At 55.9% G+C, this 14,860-nt stretch overlaps 5 protein-coding genes across 5 annotated transcripts; 1 reads left to right on the top strand and 4 right to left on the bottom strand.

Annotated features, from left to right (window-relative positions):
• Positions 1–2,510: 2,510 nt before the first annotated feature.
• Positions 2,511–4,733, bottom strand: P884DRAFT_243226 (dihydroxy-acid/6-phosphogluconate dehydratase; the record flags this gene model as incomplete). The annotated part of the gene is made up of 3 exons (XM_069440308.1): positions 4,160–4,733; positions 3,850–4,061; positions 2,511–3,758 (listed from the first exon to the last, which is right to left on the bottom strand). Exons 1-3 carry the CDS (start codon positions 4,599–4,601, stop codon positions 2,511–2,513), a joined length of 1,902 nt encoding a protein of 633 aa, XP_069297478.1. The 5' UTR covers positions 4,602–4,733.
• A 411-nt stretch (positions 4,734–5,144) lies between these two features.
• P884DRAFT_299708 (uncharacterized protein) lies at positions 5,145–5,765 on the bottom strand (the record flags this gene model as incomplete). Its single annotated transcript, XM_069444702.1, has 2 exons — positions 5,145–5,453; positions 5,544–5,765. The coding sequence occupies 2 exons, from the start codon at positions 5,763–5,765 to the stop codon at positions 5,145–5,147; spliced, it is 531 nt and encodes a 176-aa protein (XP_069297477.1).
• Positions 5,766–6,044: 279 nt separating this feature from the next.
• Positions 6,045–7,833, bottom strand: P884DRAFT_329643 (arabinofuranosidase). The gene is made up of 4 exons (XM_069445644.1): positions 7,447–7,833; positions 7,291–7,358; positions 6,786–7,209; positions 6,045–6,654 (listed from the first exon to the last, which is right to left on the bottom strand). Exons 1-4 carry the CDS (start codon positions 7,728–7,730, stop codon positions 6,468–6,470), a joined length of 963 nt encoding a protein of 320 aa, XP_069297476.1. The 5' UTR covers positions 7,731–7,833; the 3' UTR covers positions 6,045–6,467.
• An 828-nt stretch (positions 7,834–8,661) lies between these two features.
• P884DRAFT_299706 (glycoside hydrolase family 43 protein) lies at positions 8,662–9,818 on the top strand (the record flags this gene model as incomplete). The annotated part of the gene is made up of 3 exons (XM_069444701.1): positions 8,662–8,931; positions 9,013–9,603; positions 9,714–9,818. The coding sequence occupies 3 exons, from the start codon at positions 8,662–8,664 to the stop codon at positions 9,816–9,818; spliced, it is 966 nt and encodes a 321-aa protein (XP_069297475.1).
• Positions 9,819–10,505: 687 nt separating this feature from the next.
• Positions 10,506–13,163, bottom strand: P884DRAFT_292044 (Na+ dependent nucleoside transporter C-terminus-domain-containing protein). Its single transcript, XM_069444139.1, has 3 exons — positions 12,404–13,163; positions 10,946–12,359; positions 10,506–10,862 (listed from the first exon to the last, which is right to left on the bottom strand). Exons 1-3 carry the CDS (start codon positions 12,694–12,696, stop codon positions 10,689–10,691), a joined length of 1,881 nt encoding a protein of 626 aa, XP_069297474.1. The 5' UTR covers positions 12,697–13,163; the 3' UTR covers positions 10,506–10,688.
• Positions 13,164–14,860: the final 1,697 nt, after the last annotated feature.

Raw genomic sequence — 14,860 nt, 5'->3', positions numbered from 1 at the left:
CCGGTAGGGCAAGAAGGTGGGTAGGTATCACGAGAAACGAAAGTGCTTGCCGACGAGGACACTATGTCTGTATCGGCATTGGTTCGCATGCCCTCGCCTCCGCTTCTTCAGCATAATCCAGGACACTGGTTCATGGAGCCCTGGCACGAGATGCTGTATTGCGTTAACTGGTCATTGTATCTCGGCGGAAGCTGAGAGAGCATAGCACTCAAGCCGCTCTGACAGCCTGGCACCAGCTCGTGGTTTGCAGCGTGAGATTACAACGCGAGGGACGCGACTTCTCTTGCAGCAGCCCGTTTCGATGTTGTCGACGCACAATCTTGGTATGCCTTTGCGTTGTGGTGTTGTTGGGAAAAAGGGGGGGGGGGGGGATCGGGTGCCCAACAGAAGGGGAACGCATCGTTGACAGGGATACATAATCATCATGTTCTTGACATTCGAGGGGCCTACCAGATAATTGATAATTGTACGCGCCGTGTGCTCAGACTTCCCCTATTGAGCAAGCAGCTTTGACGCCGGTGTCAGCTTGATATCTCCTCCCGGCGGGGTTCTTCAGTCAGAGAGAAAGACTGGGGGGGAGGAGGAGGAGGAAACCACCCACAAACTAATATCTAAGGTAATTAGTTCGAAAGGCCATCCACAGTTTATGAGGGCACACAGCTCGCTGACTTGGTGGTCGCCAAGGAGCGATTTCGTTGCCGATTCGCCACACCAATTTGCAAAACGATGGCACGCCTCCCGCAACGATCTCCTAATTGCCTCGTCACTTTGGCACCAATGTGACAACAATGGGGCAGTCGAGCGACAAATTTGGAGCCCGATTGCCACAAGAGAGCGGACCCGACTGGAGCTGGTGCCCAAGCCCGTCACCGCCGCGCAGCACACTCTTTTTTCGACCGCCAACGGAAGCAGTCGAGCAGCCTCAACTCTCTCGAGTTCCTTGTCGACTACGTGTGTCCCGACTGGTGCCTGCCAAGCCGTCTGAACCGTTGACGTGCCGCCATGTGGTGGTAGTAGTCGGTCAGGCACAAGGTTGCCATTTTTTGCTCCCGCTTCCATCTGGGATCAATTCTCGTCCCTTGCATTAGCCCGCTCTTAAGGAGGGTTGCCACGGACCCGGATTCGCCGAGTCGCGCTGCGGAACCCACGGAACCGGCCCCCCTCCACAGTGCTGACGTTGAAGACTCCGCGCTCGAACTGCCAAACGGCGCCAGCGTGCTATTATGGCTGAGGAGGAGGTGGTGGTGGCTCTCCCGCTTCTTTCTTTCGGTCATCGCCCCCATCCCGCGAATTTAATTAGGCGGGCCCAAAGAAAAATCTCTCACGCAAAGGGCCGCATCGAGAGTCACATAACCAAATCGTATTCAAAGATTCCCCCGATGTTGCATCAGCAGAGTGGCGGCAGCAGAAAATTTTCGGATCCCTTGGGGCTGGGCGGTTAACAGAGGTGCTTTTGAGTTGGCACCCAGCCCAGTCCGCCTACTTACGACTCTTGGAAGCGGGATACAGTACACTCTGTACTTACGGATTATTGATCAGCCCTGGCATACGTCTTGTCACCTCTTGTCTCCTACGCACTGCCAATTTCTCCTCTCTGGCGCTTGTCGCGGGGCAGGAGGAAAACGGAACGGTAGGGCGCCTACTCACAAGGCACGGCATTGCGAGTTGGATTTTGACCTTCCGGGACCCCGTAGCGTCAACTCGCTTCACTCTCAACAGACGAGCCAAGATCCTGCCACCCAGTCCGGGATAACGTAGGCGTCCGGTGTACAAATTAATAGAGCATGAACCAAATGATACGAAATCAAGGAGCATTAATTAGACTTTCCAATATTACTAACCTGTGATATACAATTTTGGTGATGGCTACGCCTAACATCATCGGAACGAGGACCTCGGTGGTGTGGGAGGGCATGGCGTGCTATTGAGACGTTCTTAAGCTTCCTAGCTAACGATCCTCTTTTCGCTCCTGCGGCCGCGGTTTCTAAATTCTGGTATATTAGTAGCATCCAGACTAATCTATTGCCGTGAGAGAGCCACTCCTACCTTTTTTTTGCAATATACCAGTACCGGGAGTAAAAAGGGGGCTTGAGTCGATAGGCTATTGCCATGACCGGGATGTGGAATGCCTCATTAGGTAATAATTACTCTCCTGGAATGATGAGAGGTACGGTGACTGCTATCAGATTCTCAACTGTACGAGAGTGTACATGCAAGGCCTGCGCTGTTAGGAACAAGCATAAATATTCGCCATAAAATATCGATTGAATTGGCGTTGCATGCACAGGTCGTCGCGGGAGCAGATCACGCACTCTATGAGCGAAGATGCCCGGCGATATTGGTTCCTGTGGGGAAGAAGTACCTAGGTAGGTATTCGTTTGTCCTGGATAGACAACAGAAGGCCATGTAAATATGATCTCTTTGACCGCTCTCTGTTCTTTTCCAGTACCATATTAATTATCTAACTAACTAACCTGCCTAATCACATCGCCCCGTCTTCATCACCAGCATCATCCTTGCGCCTGTTCATTTTGACGAGGACCGCGAGCGGTGAGGAAGCCAAAGTCGGCGCCGTGCTCGGCTTGGTTCACCTCGCGCATGTACAGGCCGCGGTACCCTCTGACATGCTCGCGGGCGACCCACGGCTCCTCCTCCTCCTCCTCCTTCTTGCCGCCCTTGGCCGCGGCCGCCATGTCCCGCCTCCTCTGCTCGATCCTGGCCCGGATCTCGTCGTCGTCCACCTCGAGGCTCAGCGTCCTCTCCTCGACGTCGCAAAACACCACGTCCCCGTCGCGCACGACCCCGAGCACCGAGCCCGGGTCGGCCCCCTCGGGGGAGACGTGCAGGACGATGGTGCCGCCCGCGGTGCCGCTCATGCGCCCGTCCGAGATGCGCAGCATGTCCTGCACCCCCTGCGCGGCCAGCTTGCGCGGGATCGGGATCAGCCCGGCCTCGGGCATGCCCGGGTGGCGGCGGCCGACGGGGCCGACGCCCCGGAGGACCAGCACGCTGTCGCGGTCGGCGTCGAGGTCCGGGTCGTCGATGCGCGCCGCCAGGTCGGCCGGCCCGTCGAACACCACCGCCCGGCCGCGGTGCCGGAGCAGCCGCCGGTCCTTGGACGCGCTCGCCTTGATCACGGCCGCGCCCCCGGGCGCGAGGTTGCCCCTCTGGAAGACGACGAGGGCGGAGGACGGGTAGAGCGGGTCGCCGAGCGGGCGGATGCAGTTGGCCGGGCTGTCGGGCGGGAGCGGCCGGAAGGCCACGCGCTCGAGCTCCTCGCCGAGCGTGCGCCCGGTCACGGTCAGGGCGCCGAGGTGGAGCAGCGGCTTGAGCTGGTGCAGGAGGGCGGGCATGCCGCCGGCGTTGTGGAAGTCGGTCATGTAGTTGTCGCCGCTGGGCTTGAGGTCCACCAGGAGGGGTGTCTGACGGCCGACGGCGTCGATGGTGGCCGGGGTGATGGTGCCCGCGAGAGCCGGGTGCCTGTTGACGATGGCCATCAGATGGACCGCAGCGTTGGTGGAGCCGCCGACCGCCTGGAGGACGGTGATGGCATTCAAAAATGACTCCCTGGTCAGGATGGTCTGCGGTCGGAGGCCCGTCTTGGCTAGCTGGACTGCGTGCGCGCCCGTGGACTCGGCTATGCGGAGCCGGGCCGAGGAGACAGCAGGTGCCGTAGCCCCCTGGATGGGCATCATGCCGAGCGCGACAAGGAGACAGGCCATGGTGCTCGCCGTGCCCATGACGCCGCAGGTGCCGGCCTGTAATTATTATGCGGTCAGAAACTTCTTAAAAGGCCCGAGTTGTGTTGGGGCTGAAGCCCGAGGTGGTAGGGTTAAATTAATTACTCACCGTCGGTGCCAGCTCCTCGTTGAGGGCCGATATGTCCTCGATATCCATGGCGCCGGCTCGGAACTTGGCCCAGTTGTTGCGGCAATCCGTGCAGGCCCCAACCCTCGCACCGCGGAAACTCCCTGGCGTCATGGGACCAGTCACGAGATGGATGATGGGCTTGTTCGCCGAGATGCCGCCCATGAGCTGGGCTGGCGTCGTCTTATCACAGCCTAATGTCAGACTCTGGTCAGAATGATTAATAGCCTGTTGAGGTTGAACTGCGTGGACACGGCGCGAGTCTCGATGAGGAAACGGGGGCGTGCCTCACCCCCTATCAAGACGACCGAGTCGACCGGCTGAGCCTGGATCATCTCCTCGGTGTCCATGCTCATCAGGTTCCTCAAGTACATGCTCGTAGGGGCAGCAAAGGACTCGTGCAGGCTTATGGTCGGGAAGTCGATGGCAAGCCCCCCATTCAACTGGACGCCCCGTTTCACTGCATCGATGAGCTGGGGGATGTTGGCATGGCAGGGGTTGAAGCTTGAGTACGTGTTGATGATGCCCACGATTGGTCGACAAAGGGCATCCTCGCTGTAGCCCATGGCCTTGATGAAGAGCTTGCGCATGAAAAGCGAGAAATGGGCGTCGCCATACGAGGTCAGCTTCTGTCGCAGACCGACTCCGTGAGGGTCGATTGGCGTAGTCAAGTCGTAGTCGGGGTTTGTCCCCGATGCGGAAGAGGGGCGGTCTTGATCCTGCCCGGATGCCATGGCGAGGCAGTAACTTCTCAACTGGAGAGAGGGCGAGGATGGCTTCCCTATGTCGCACCTCGAGGAGATCACCTCCGACTCTCCTCCTCGGCTCCGGCGGGTTTGATATAATTATCACAGCAGTGATTCAGCCGATTCACCGGAGTGGTGTCCTGCGGAGAAACAGGGGCACTCGAGCTTAGTGCGTCACGCCATCTAAGGCAATTGAATGAACGGTAATTATTTGGTGCCAGTGGGGGTGGGGCAGATCTGGGCGCTACGTGTAGATCACGGAAAGATAAATCGAAGACTCTCAGTGATGGATCGCCAACGGCCCGGATCCTTATTTCCATCCATCGTCGAGAGCCAAACAGGAGGACCCAATAAACGACTGACACAACATGTCGTGAACCACGAAAACCTGCTGTGTTTTTTTTTTCATCCTCGTACTCTTTAACCGATCCAGCTACCCACTCCCGGCACGAAAAGCGCGAGAGCGACGCCGCAGAATACCGTCGTTGCTTCTCAAGAGCCTTGAAAAGAGATGAAAACTCCTTGAGTCCTTCAAGCCACGTTAATGCCAATCTTGACCATCAGCTCTTGTCGCGGCATCTCCAAGATGGCAGACAGGGTCCTCTCGTCGGGCACGCCGTTCTTCCCGTAGGGCCGCTGCAAAAGGTCCTTGATATCCTCGTACTTCTTCCCTAGAGCCTCGGACTCCGACCTAGAAAGGTTTTCCTCGAGCGAGTCCAAATCTCCGGACGCTTCCTCCCTGATGTGAGGCTCGAGGTCGACCCAGACGGCACTCAGTGCCGATTCGAAGCTGGGGTCGGAAGGGTCAAATCGCCGCATATGCCGCAGCTTTGCATTCATCTTTGGAAATATTTTCACGGGTTAATTAGGCGCGGCATCCAGACCCACCGCTCAGTAGGCTTCCTCTAAAGGAGTGCGTGGTAGACTTACACTGTCGTAGTCATCCGATAGCCGTCGATGCCTCTCGCCGCCGCGGGCGACATGGTTGTCAAGGATGGGAGAAACAACAAGGTCCTCCACCATGAGATACCGATTCAAAACCCACATGAACTCGCTGGGGTTACGGCTTTCAGGGTCGGCATTTCGGAGGCGGCGGTACACGCGCTGGATAAGCCCGTGGTCGCGCTTGACTGCTTCGGAGATTCGAGGCATCTTGTTGTTTGGCGTTTGGCGTTTATTGATCTTGCTGCCTCTGCTTGCAGGGCTCAGGTTACTTTCGGTGGCATTGCGTGGCTTCAGGGAAGGAGCTGGATGATCTTGGGCAAGGGTAATAATAAATGACGTCAACCTGACCGGTGAGGACGGGCTTGCAACAATGAGCGACCATGAGCCAATGGAAAGAGCGCCTGGTCTCGGTTTCTTCAAAAGCGCTTCTTTACGGAGTAATTGGGCTTTCAACTCTCAGTTCGAGCAGGTTCTGCAGCGAGGTTTGCAGTCACTAATTACTAATTACAACAAAGGATAATTACGTTGCGGAATGGCCGCTGCACAGCTCTCGGCAATTTGCCGACCTCAAAAGAGCTACATATTACCTCTTGCGCACTGAACCCCCATCTGTTTCAGGTTATTCTGCCTTTATTTTCCGCAATGGTTCACCATATCATGGCAGAAACAGCTGCGAAGTTGTTGGTCCATAATGGACATCATCAGCTATATTAGCGTACTTTGTGTCTTTCCCAGGTCCTTCCTCTTCTTGATGGAAATGCACGCATCGTCGACGGTTCATAGGCTAGGTACCTTCATGATCTGCCTTCAACACGGTGACACATAATTACCAACAAGGCGAATGAAGTTACAGTGTCCGTGCTAAAAACTGCGGGAGTTATTATGACTAGGACCACCGGAGACCGTTAATTACTCCCCCGAGGGCCCGGGAGTGACAACGCCTAGGGGATCGGGGCTGCCAAAGTTGGGAGAGCCATCCGAATTCCAGGTCACCTTCTTGGCCGCGGTGTACCTGTTGCCATCACAATTCCCGGTCGAGATGGAGGTCGCGTGGTAGATGTTCCAGATCTCGGTGCCGTCCGGGCTATTGACAAACCTAGGTCCGATCAGGTCAGTATGTGTACAGCGCCTACTGCCAGGCAGCCTGCAGCACACCCCGTGACTCACGAACAGGGGCGGCGGTAATGATGGGGAAATGCTCGAGCTCTATTGGAGCTCCGTACTCACGAATTGTGTCCCGGACCGTAGTTTCCATTGGCCGAGCTGAAGAAGGGCCCCGTCTTTGTCCAGCTGCTGGCTGCAGTCGGATCCCCCCCGTTGTAAGTAAGGAGGCCGAGTTGGTAGCTAGGTGTCCAGCAGAAGCTGGCACTATAGGCGAGGAAGATCTTTCCATCATGGTAGAGCGGTGCCGGCCCCTCATTAACCGGAGTGTCGACCCGTTCCCAATCCAGGAGCGGTTGCGAGAGCACTCGGGGAGAGCCAATCGAAGTCGGTGACTGCAAAGGCGCAATGCAGAGGGACTGGATACCGCTCGAGAAGCAGGACCAAACAAAGTAGTTCTGGTTCTGGACACGGAGAATCGTACCGTCGATGCCCCAGTCTTGGGTGAGCTGTCCGGCATAGGAGTACTGGCCCCACGGATCAGAACCACCTAGATTTGTGTATACAAGTCAGTCTCCTCGAGAACCAGACCTAATTGCTCAAAATAGAAGGCAGCTGCTCTTTCACTAACCTTCTAGGACATGAGACCGCTGGCCATCTAGGTTCTGGTTGTTTCCAGCTGTGTAGTAGATGTACCACCTATTGATGTTCTCTTTTAGCCCAACCTCCTCCTAGCATTGATAAAGAGAGCTTAATAACCATGCTGGGGCTGATGGTGACCACTTACTTGTTGTCAATCTTGTGAAGCTCGGGTGCCCAGACATTGCAGCAGCGGGAGGGATCCGAGTCGGTCCAAACCACCCTGGTCTCTCCGTTTTTGAGGCCCTCTAAGGTCTTGGCTCGGGTTATCTGAAGGTCGGTCCATGTTGTCGTCATCAGATAATAGTACCCATCATAGTAGGTCATATGAGGATCTGACCCGTTGAAGGGCTTGAGAGGATTGGAGAAAGAGGCAGCTGAGGCCAAGCTAAGGAGGCCCGAGAAGGCGCCTGCGATGGAAACACCTTTCATCTTGTGCTAGTTGAAGACAGAATTTGGCGTATTTAGATGAGGGTTACCAAGGACAGAGTAGGAACGCAGTAATTAGTATTTCATTCAAGCTGGAGCACCCGAGTGAGGGGTTAATTACACAACTATAATTAGGCGCTCCCTTGACATAAATTATCTTGTGAGCTACATGGCTCTAAGACCTCGGCTTACAGACTACAAATTGTAACATAGCTTTACTCGTGCTCGTACCTCGTACCATGTAGTAGCATGTATGCGCGTCGGAAAAACTCTCTCGTTGATAGAAGTGGATTCCGATCGGGGTCAGTGTCACTTACGGAAACAAAACCGCCGAACTCCCGTTCTGACACGCTGAAACGTGCATGTCTATTGGCGCGCATCGCTGCTCTGGCTAGGCGCATGGGGTATTATTCCCCGGATTCTCCGTTGATTCCCGTTGGGCGAACTGGCCACGAGGGAACGATGCAACAGGCTGCGGGAGTTGGTAAAGCGAAGGATTCCAGCAGCTATTAGATCAAGTGGATGGAAAAACTGCCAAGGGGTAGGTTTCTTCCACACACATGGGTTAATTACTATCCCACCGTTGGAGGAAATAATAATAATTAATGCTCAAAAAAGGAGGTTACCTACTCATAATACACAACCTCACGACAAGTCGCAACCTCGATTTCCCGTGTGCCCGGAGCTTGGCGACGCGTCGCGACCCATAGTTAGTAGTATCGTCAAGGGCCGTCTCGCTAAAAGCAGCGTGGTTTCAGAAACCGTTTGTTTAGCGACCTTAATTAAATAAATTGTTATTACCTCCCGATAACCTCCGGGCCTCGCCGGCAGTTTCTGTCCAACTGCTGCTGCAAACCTCAGGCGGCTGTGCCTCGTGGTCGGTCATTCTCAGCTTGCTAGCTTTGGCTAATTACCTTACCTTGCTCTACCAACGATGAAGAGATCCGGTGTTTTGGGGACGGTGGCTCTTCTGTTCCCGGCCCTCGTTTCTGCCTATGCGCTCCCGGGCGAATGTACTGGAGTCTGCAACAACTCCCACGACCCGTCAATCATCCGCCGAGCAGATGGGACGTACTTCCGCTTCTCGACTGGTGGCAAGATCGCCATTCACACGGCGCCGAGCCTGACCGGCCCGTGGACCTATAGGGGCGCCGCCTTGCCGGCCGGGTCCTCCATCAACTTGGACGGGAACCAGGACCTCTGGGTAAGAAGAACAAGGCGTTCACGGCCAAGCCGCCTGGATGTAATTTATGGGTGATGATGATGTTGACGACGAGCTCGCCAGGCCCCCGATGTTGCACAGGTCGGAGACCAGTACTACCTGTATTACTCCGTCAGCACCTTCGGCGTCCAGAACTCGGCCATCGGCATAGCCCGCTCATCGAGCCTGGACGCCGGCACCTGGACCGACCTCGGGTCTACCGGCGTCACCTCCAGCACGGGCGCGGCGTACAACGCCATCGACGGCAACCTGATCAACGAGCCGGGGACCAGCAACTACTTCCTCACGTTTGGCAGCTTCTGGAACGGCATCCATCGCGTCCGCATGACGCCCACCAAGACGAACGGCAACGTGTACCAGGTCGCCTTTGATCCCAACGACCCGGCCATGGAAGGCCCGACTGTCTTCAAGTACGGCGACTACTACTACCTCTTCTTCTCCAAGGGCACGTGCTGCGGCTACGACCAGAACAGGCCGCCCGCCGGACAGGAGTACAGGATCATGGTGTGCAGGTCGACCTCGCCCACCGGCCCCTTCGAGGACAGGGACGGCAAGTCGTGCCGCTCGGGCGGTGGAACTCTGGTGCTCCCGTCTCACGACTGGGTGTACGGCCCCGGCGGCCAAGGTGTCTACCAGGACCCCGAACACGGACCGGTTAGTTCCCCTACCTCTCTCCCGTACGGGTCTAGCATTCAGCATCGGGGGTCGAGCATCAAGCATCACCCTGCTTGAACCCATCTCTTGCTAACGCTCTTGCTTCCCAGGTCTTGTACTACCATTATGTTGATACTCGAATTGGCTATGCGGACGGCCAGAAGAAGTTTGGTTGGAATCGCATCGACTTTTCAAGTGGTTGGCCGGTTGTCTGAGAAACCCGAGACGTGTGACTTGTTTATTTACCGGTATTACCGGTATTATTTAGCGCAAGCATGGAGTCAGCTTGTGAGGGCTAATCCTTGGTTATGAGGAAGAACCGCAAGATTCTGAAATGCCCGATTTATCGTCCATGGCTGGAGAGTGTGTGAATCCAGCTTGGCGCTTCGCGGATCCCCAAAGACCTCGCTGCCCGCCGACGCTATCCAAGCTGCCAAGAGATTCGTCGCATTATGCCGATTCAGCCCCCAAGTCGTCTCGGTGGAAACTAATAGATGTCTGTAGCTCTTATCAACAGCCTCCGCCGCGTTGCTCCTTTGATTCCGGTTCGTTGAGTATGAGAATTGGCTTGCAGGCTTGTTCAAAAACGGTAACCAGGTGCCGTTCTCCGCTCAAGATTCCATTCAAACCTGCTGCTCGGCTCGGCGCTGCGGAGACGGCCGTGGAACCTAGGAGACAACCAATAGACGCGAGAGATGACCGCCGTCGGTATAAGCGAAACCGTCGCGCCATAATCTTCGGATGAACACTCAGTTTGAACTTCGCGGAGGGGTCATGTTTGCGACCTCGGATCATGGTGAATTGTCGATCTGGGTATCGTCATTTGGTATTATTAATCCTGAATACAGCAAAGCAGTTCTCTCCTCAGAAAGGTGGTGAGTGCGTGCTCCCCCCCCCCCCCCCCCCCCCCGAGGAAAGACTTTACTCCTCGAATCATGGCTCACAACGCGATGATAGAACGAAACTCAAGACACTCTTCTCTTGATGCTGCTTATGAGGTTGATCAAACCCTCCCCCCCTCTTGGGAGTAAATGAATTTTAGTAAAAGGTTGTGTATCAAACGACGGTTTCCCCTTATTCCGTCCTTAGAGCATCGTATCGTTAAACAGCATACCAGCAATGCTGGCTGAGGTCAAGGTGGACAGAACACCGCAGAGAAATGCCGAGATGGAGACTCTGACGACATCACCGGCGCGTTTGGGCGAGATTTGTGACAGGATACCGATCTGGATTCCGAGCGAGCCAATGTTTCCAAAGCCCTGTTGTTTGTTTGATACTTGTGTTAGCGACTAACGCGCCTCCTGAGGTCCGCGGAAAATGGATGGCGAGGGGTTCAACTTACGCAGCAGGCGTAGGTAGCAATCAGCTTGGAACGAGGCGCCATATCAATGTAACGCTTATCCGACACGAGGGCATTGAAGGCGGCGTACTCGTTGATGATGATCTTCTTGCCGATGAGCTCACCAACCTGGCGGAGATTGTGCTTTGGCACGCCCAGCAGCCAGGCAACCGGATAGAGAATGTAACCGAGGATGAGCTCCAGAGACAGCGTGGGCTTGTCGCCGGTGCCGAGACCCCAGTACCCGCCCCACCAGCCGAGCAGGCCATTGATCAAGCCGACAAAGGCGATCATGGTGAGCAAGCAGGCGACAATGGTGGCACCGATCTTGAGACCAAACCAGGAGCCGTTGGTGAAGGCGTGCAGCGCGTTGACGGTGTGTTCCTCGTCCTCGTTCTTGGGCACCTCGACCTTGCCGGCCGTCAAGGGCGTCTCCGTCTCGGGATAGCGCATCTTGGACACGGCCAGGGTTGCGGGAATCGACATGATGCAGCTCGAGACGAGGGCCTGGGCGTTCAGGCCCATGCCGATGTAGGCGACGAGGACGGAGCCGGCGATGGTAGCGAAGCCGCACGTCATGATCTGGTGGATCTCGGCCACGGTCAAATGGTCCATGAAGGGGCGGATGAGCATGGCCGACTCGCCCTGGCCGATAAACGGCGTGGCGGCAGCGACGACCGCCTCGGCGCCCGACACCTTGAGACTCCAGAAGAAGAAGACGGCGAACTTGGCGATGAACCACTGCAGGAACCCGAGGTAGTAGAGCATCTGGACGAGAGCAATGAAGAAGATGATGGCCGGCACGACGCCCGTCAAGAACCAGGACCTGTGGGCCAAGTCGTCGTCGGTCAAGAAGGACAAACCGTCGGCGGCGAAGCCAAGAAGCTGGCGAGCCATGTCCGAGATGAACTTGAAGATGTCGTAGCCGGCCTTGGTGCGCAGGACAAAGACGGCCATGATGAACTGGGTCAACATGCCGCCAATGACGGTGTGCCAGGGGATAATGCGCCAGTTGCGCGAGGTGACGGTGAGCACGGCGAGCATCACGAGGAAGCCAAAGATGGAGATGGCTCGGTTTGCCCTGGTGTTGTCTCCCGTCTCATCGGGAACAAAGCTGCCAACGAGGAAGACGGCAAAAGTGCCGAGGCCGGCGAGCGGCTGGTGCAGCTTGGCGGGGATGAGGTCATAGACGCGGACGACGGTGTTGAGCCAGAGGAAGCGCACAGGGCGCAGGAACAGCTTGGAGGGGATGTGCAAGGTGATGAGGCGCACGAGGATGGCGATGTAAATGAGGGACGGAATCAGCCAGCCCTTGCCTTTGGTGTGGCGATAGAAGACGAGGCCGTAGATCCACCATCTGCAGCGGCCGGGGGCCATCAGCTCCGTGTTCCACAAGCGAGCGGCACCGGACGGATGCCTAGGGAGAGGGAGCGAGAAGAGGAGGAGGGAGGGGGAACGGACGCGGTGAAGACCATGAAGGTGACCAGCTGGGCCACCTTCTTCCAATGCCGTTGCCAGAGCGCAACAATGGGCCTCGTCTGGCGCTCGGAGCTGGGTCTGGCGTCGAGTGAGCCGACCGACTCGCTCTGCTTCTCGGCATCGACGCCATATTGCTCGACCGGTACCGAGCCCTTCTTCTCGTCCGTGCCGGAGCTGTTCTGCTTAGACAGTGCGTACTGGGGCAGTGCCGGATCGCTGGGCTCGATCACGTCATGGCCCAGGGCCGGGGGCCGCTGTCCGTCCGAGGAAGTCATGACTGGGATATGTGTGACTTTGCCGATATAAAAACCCCTTGTTGTTAAATTGAGGGGACGAGACAAAAACTGAACGCCAGCCGGAAATAAATTGACGGCGAAGGAGGGGGGGTCTCTGCAGGTAGCAGCAGAAGCAGCAGTAGTCCCAAATCAGAACCCAGCACCAGCTCGCGGACCGGAGCGATGTGCTATGGGGCGGGCGTGTTGAACGATTTAATACCGCGCCTGGGGAGATGGAATGTCGAGACGGTCAAGGCGCGTATGTAGCGCAGTGTAAGCTTGATATCAAACCGATAAGGTTCAACAAGCCGACAGGGTAGGCAACATTATCAGAGCCAGGAACATGGCAGAGCTTAGCGAGCCTGTGGGGTATGGGAAAGGTCGGGCGAGAAGCGAAGGGGAGATTGCCAAGTAAACAGGACACACATCCTCCAAAAAGGAACCAACAAACTGGAAAAAAAAAAAAAGAAAAAAAATCTGGACGCGCCAGCTGCCACACACGGTCGCGTGCGTGCGGTCATGATAAGAAAGGATTTTTGTTCGGAGCGACTGGGCACCTCGGCGGATCTCAGGGTGCGGATTAGCGTCGGGAGCCCCGCCGGCCGGGCCTATGCGGTCCTTCGTGGCGGGGCGTGGCTGCCGGGAACTGGTTGGCCAAACGCTGGCAACGGGGCTTCTAACCCATTGCAAGGCAGGTAACCCGGAGGCCATTGACCAATCGTGGTTGGCAAAAGGCAGGACCGCAGGCGAACGGTGGAATTCAGCTCAGTGGGTGTGGGGTGGCCCGAGTTGGCCACCGAGGATCGCCGCTGGGTTGAACGTGGTTGGCTCCACCAAGAGCCTGTTTCGATGTTACCTTCTTCTTTTGTACGTTCCCATATCTCATGTAAGGTAGTATCAACCGGGCATATCCAACAGATAAAGACAGATAAAGGAAGACACCATGACAGTTCGCAGCGACATGGCGAAACAGAGAAATGAAGTCGTCCAAGATATCACCGTTTCATGGAAATTTGGAGCAGACGACGGCTGCGTTCTCAAAATATGACCTCGATGTTTTTTTTGTCTTCGCTCCCCAGTCCAAAAAAAACTTTGGCAGATCCTCAGTGGGACATCCCACCTTCCATTTCTAGAAGTTCTGGGTATTGTGGGGCTTCATGCACCCCGCAAATGCCGAGAAGCCGCCACTGCCTTCTCTCACTATTACACTAACGACAAACGGCGAGAGGACAGAATACGGAATATTAGCAGCCCCAGCCACGTGTGTGCGATAGAGCACTGGACGATGATCTGGGGTTCTCAACCCCGGATTTGCAGACCCAGAATAGAAAGCCGAAGCGGATATTGTAACAGCTTCGGAGTCCCCCAGTGTTGGAAGGTCGACGTCGGCCGCTTGCAGGGGTTGGGTTAGGCCGGCCCCTGCTCTGCCCCCAGTTCTCTCAATATCGCGTGCATCGAGCATATCCGTGTGCGTTCAAGTCCACAGCGTACATACATACCTTCATAAAGGACAACGTGCCGAAGGAGAAAAGTGTTGACGAAACGGCTGGGTATCCCCTATTCATATTCTTCAGGGGTGCCAAGGGACGCACTGGTGCCGGATGATCTGCCACTGAGGTTCCGAACTCCTGGAACACATACATATCACCATGTCGCCAACACCAAGCGCTGTGACACTGCAGTGTAACAAGATAGTGGCAAGAAATGGTTTCCCAATGTTTGTATGTATGCATGATTGTATGTGCTTTCAGTTACATTCCTCTGTACTATCGTGCTTAACCAATCCACATCTAATCCCTTCGCAATCAGCGCTGACCGGCGTTATTCGCTATTATCTCAGGTGCTAATCATCGTTATCTTGCGCACCAACCTGCAAGGGGTCACTGCATTCGCTTGATAGTAATGCGTACGTACAACATGTGAGACGCCCGCGCTACTCCTGTCAAGACTGGATCCTACCCTATCGCGAGGTCTAGGCCCACGATCGATGGGATTCCCATTGTCCACACCTTCGGGTCTCAAGAGAGTGCCGGCCCCGTGGACCTTGTGACCCCATGCCGTGAATGTATTTCGTACAGTATATACCTGGGTAGAGGAAAGTATGTACTTAAAAACAGTGAAACCTGCGTGGCCGTTGCGCCAAAGACAAGGTGACATGGACGAG

This window comes from Thermothelomyces heterothallicus (assembly GCF_042370625.1).
Source record: "Thermothelomyces heterothallicus CBS 202.75 unplaced genomic scaffold P884_scaffold_11, whole genome shotgun sequence".
NCBI classification, from domain to species: Eukaryota; Fungi; Ascomycota; class Sordariomycetes; order Sordariales; family Chaetomiaceae; genus Thermothelomyces; species Thermothelomyces heterothallicus.
The sequence above is the reverse complement of the archived record's forward strand: the minus strand, read 5'-3'. Positions and strand labels throughout refer to the sequence as shown.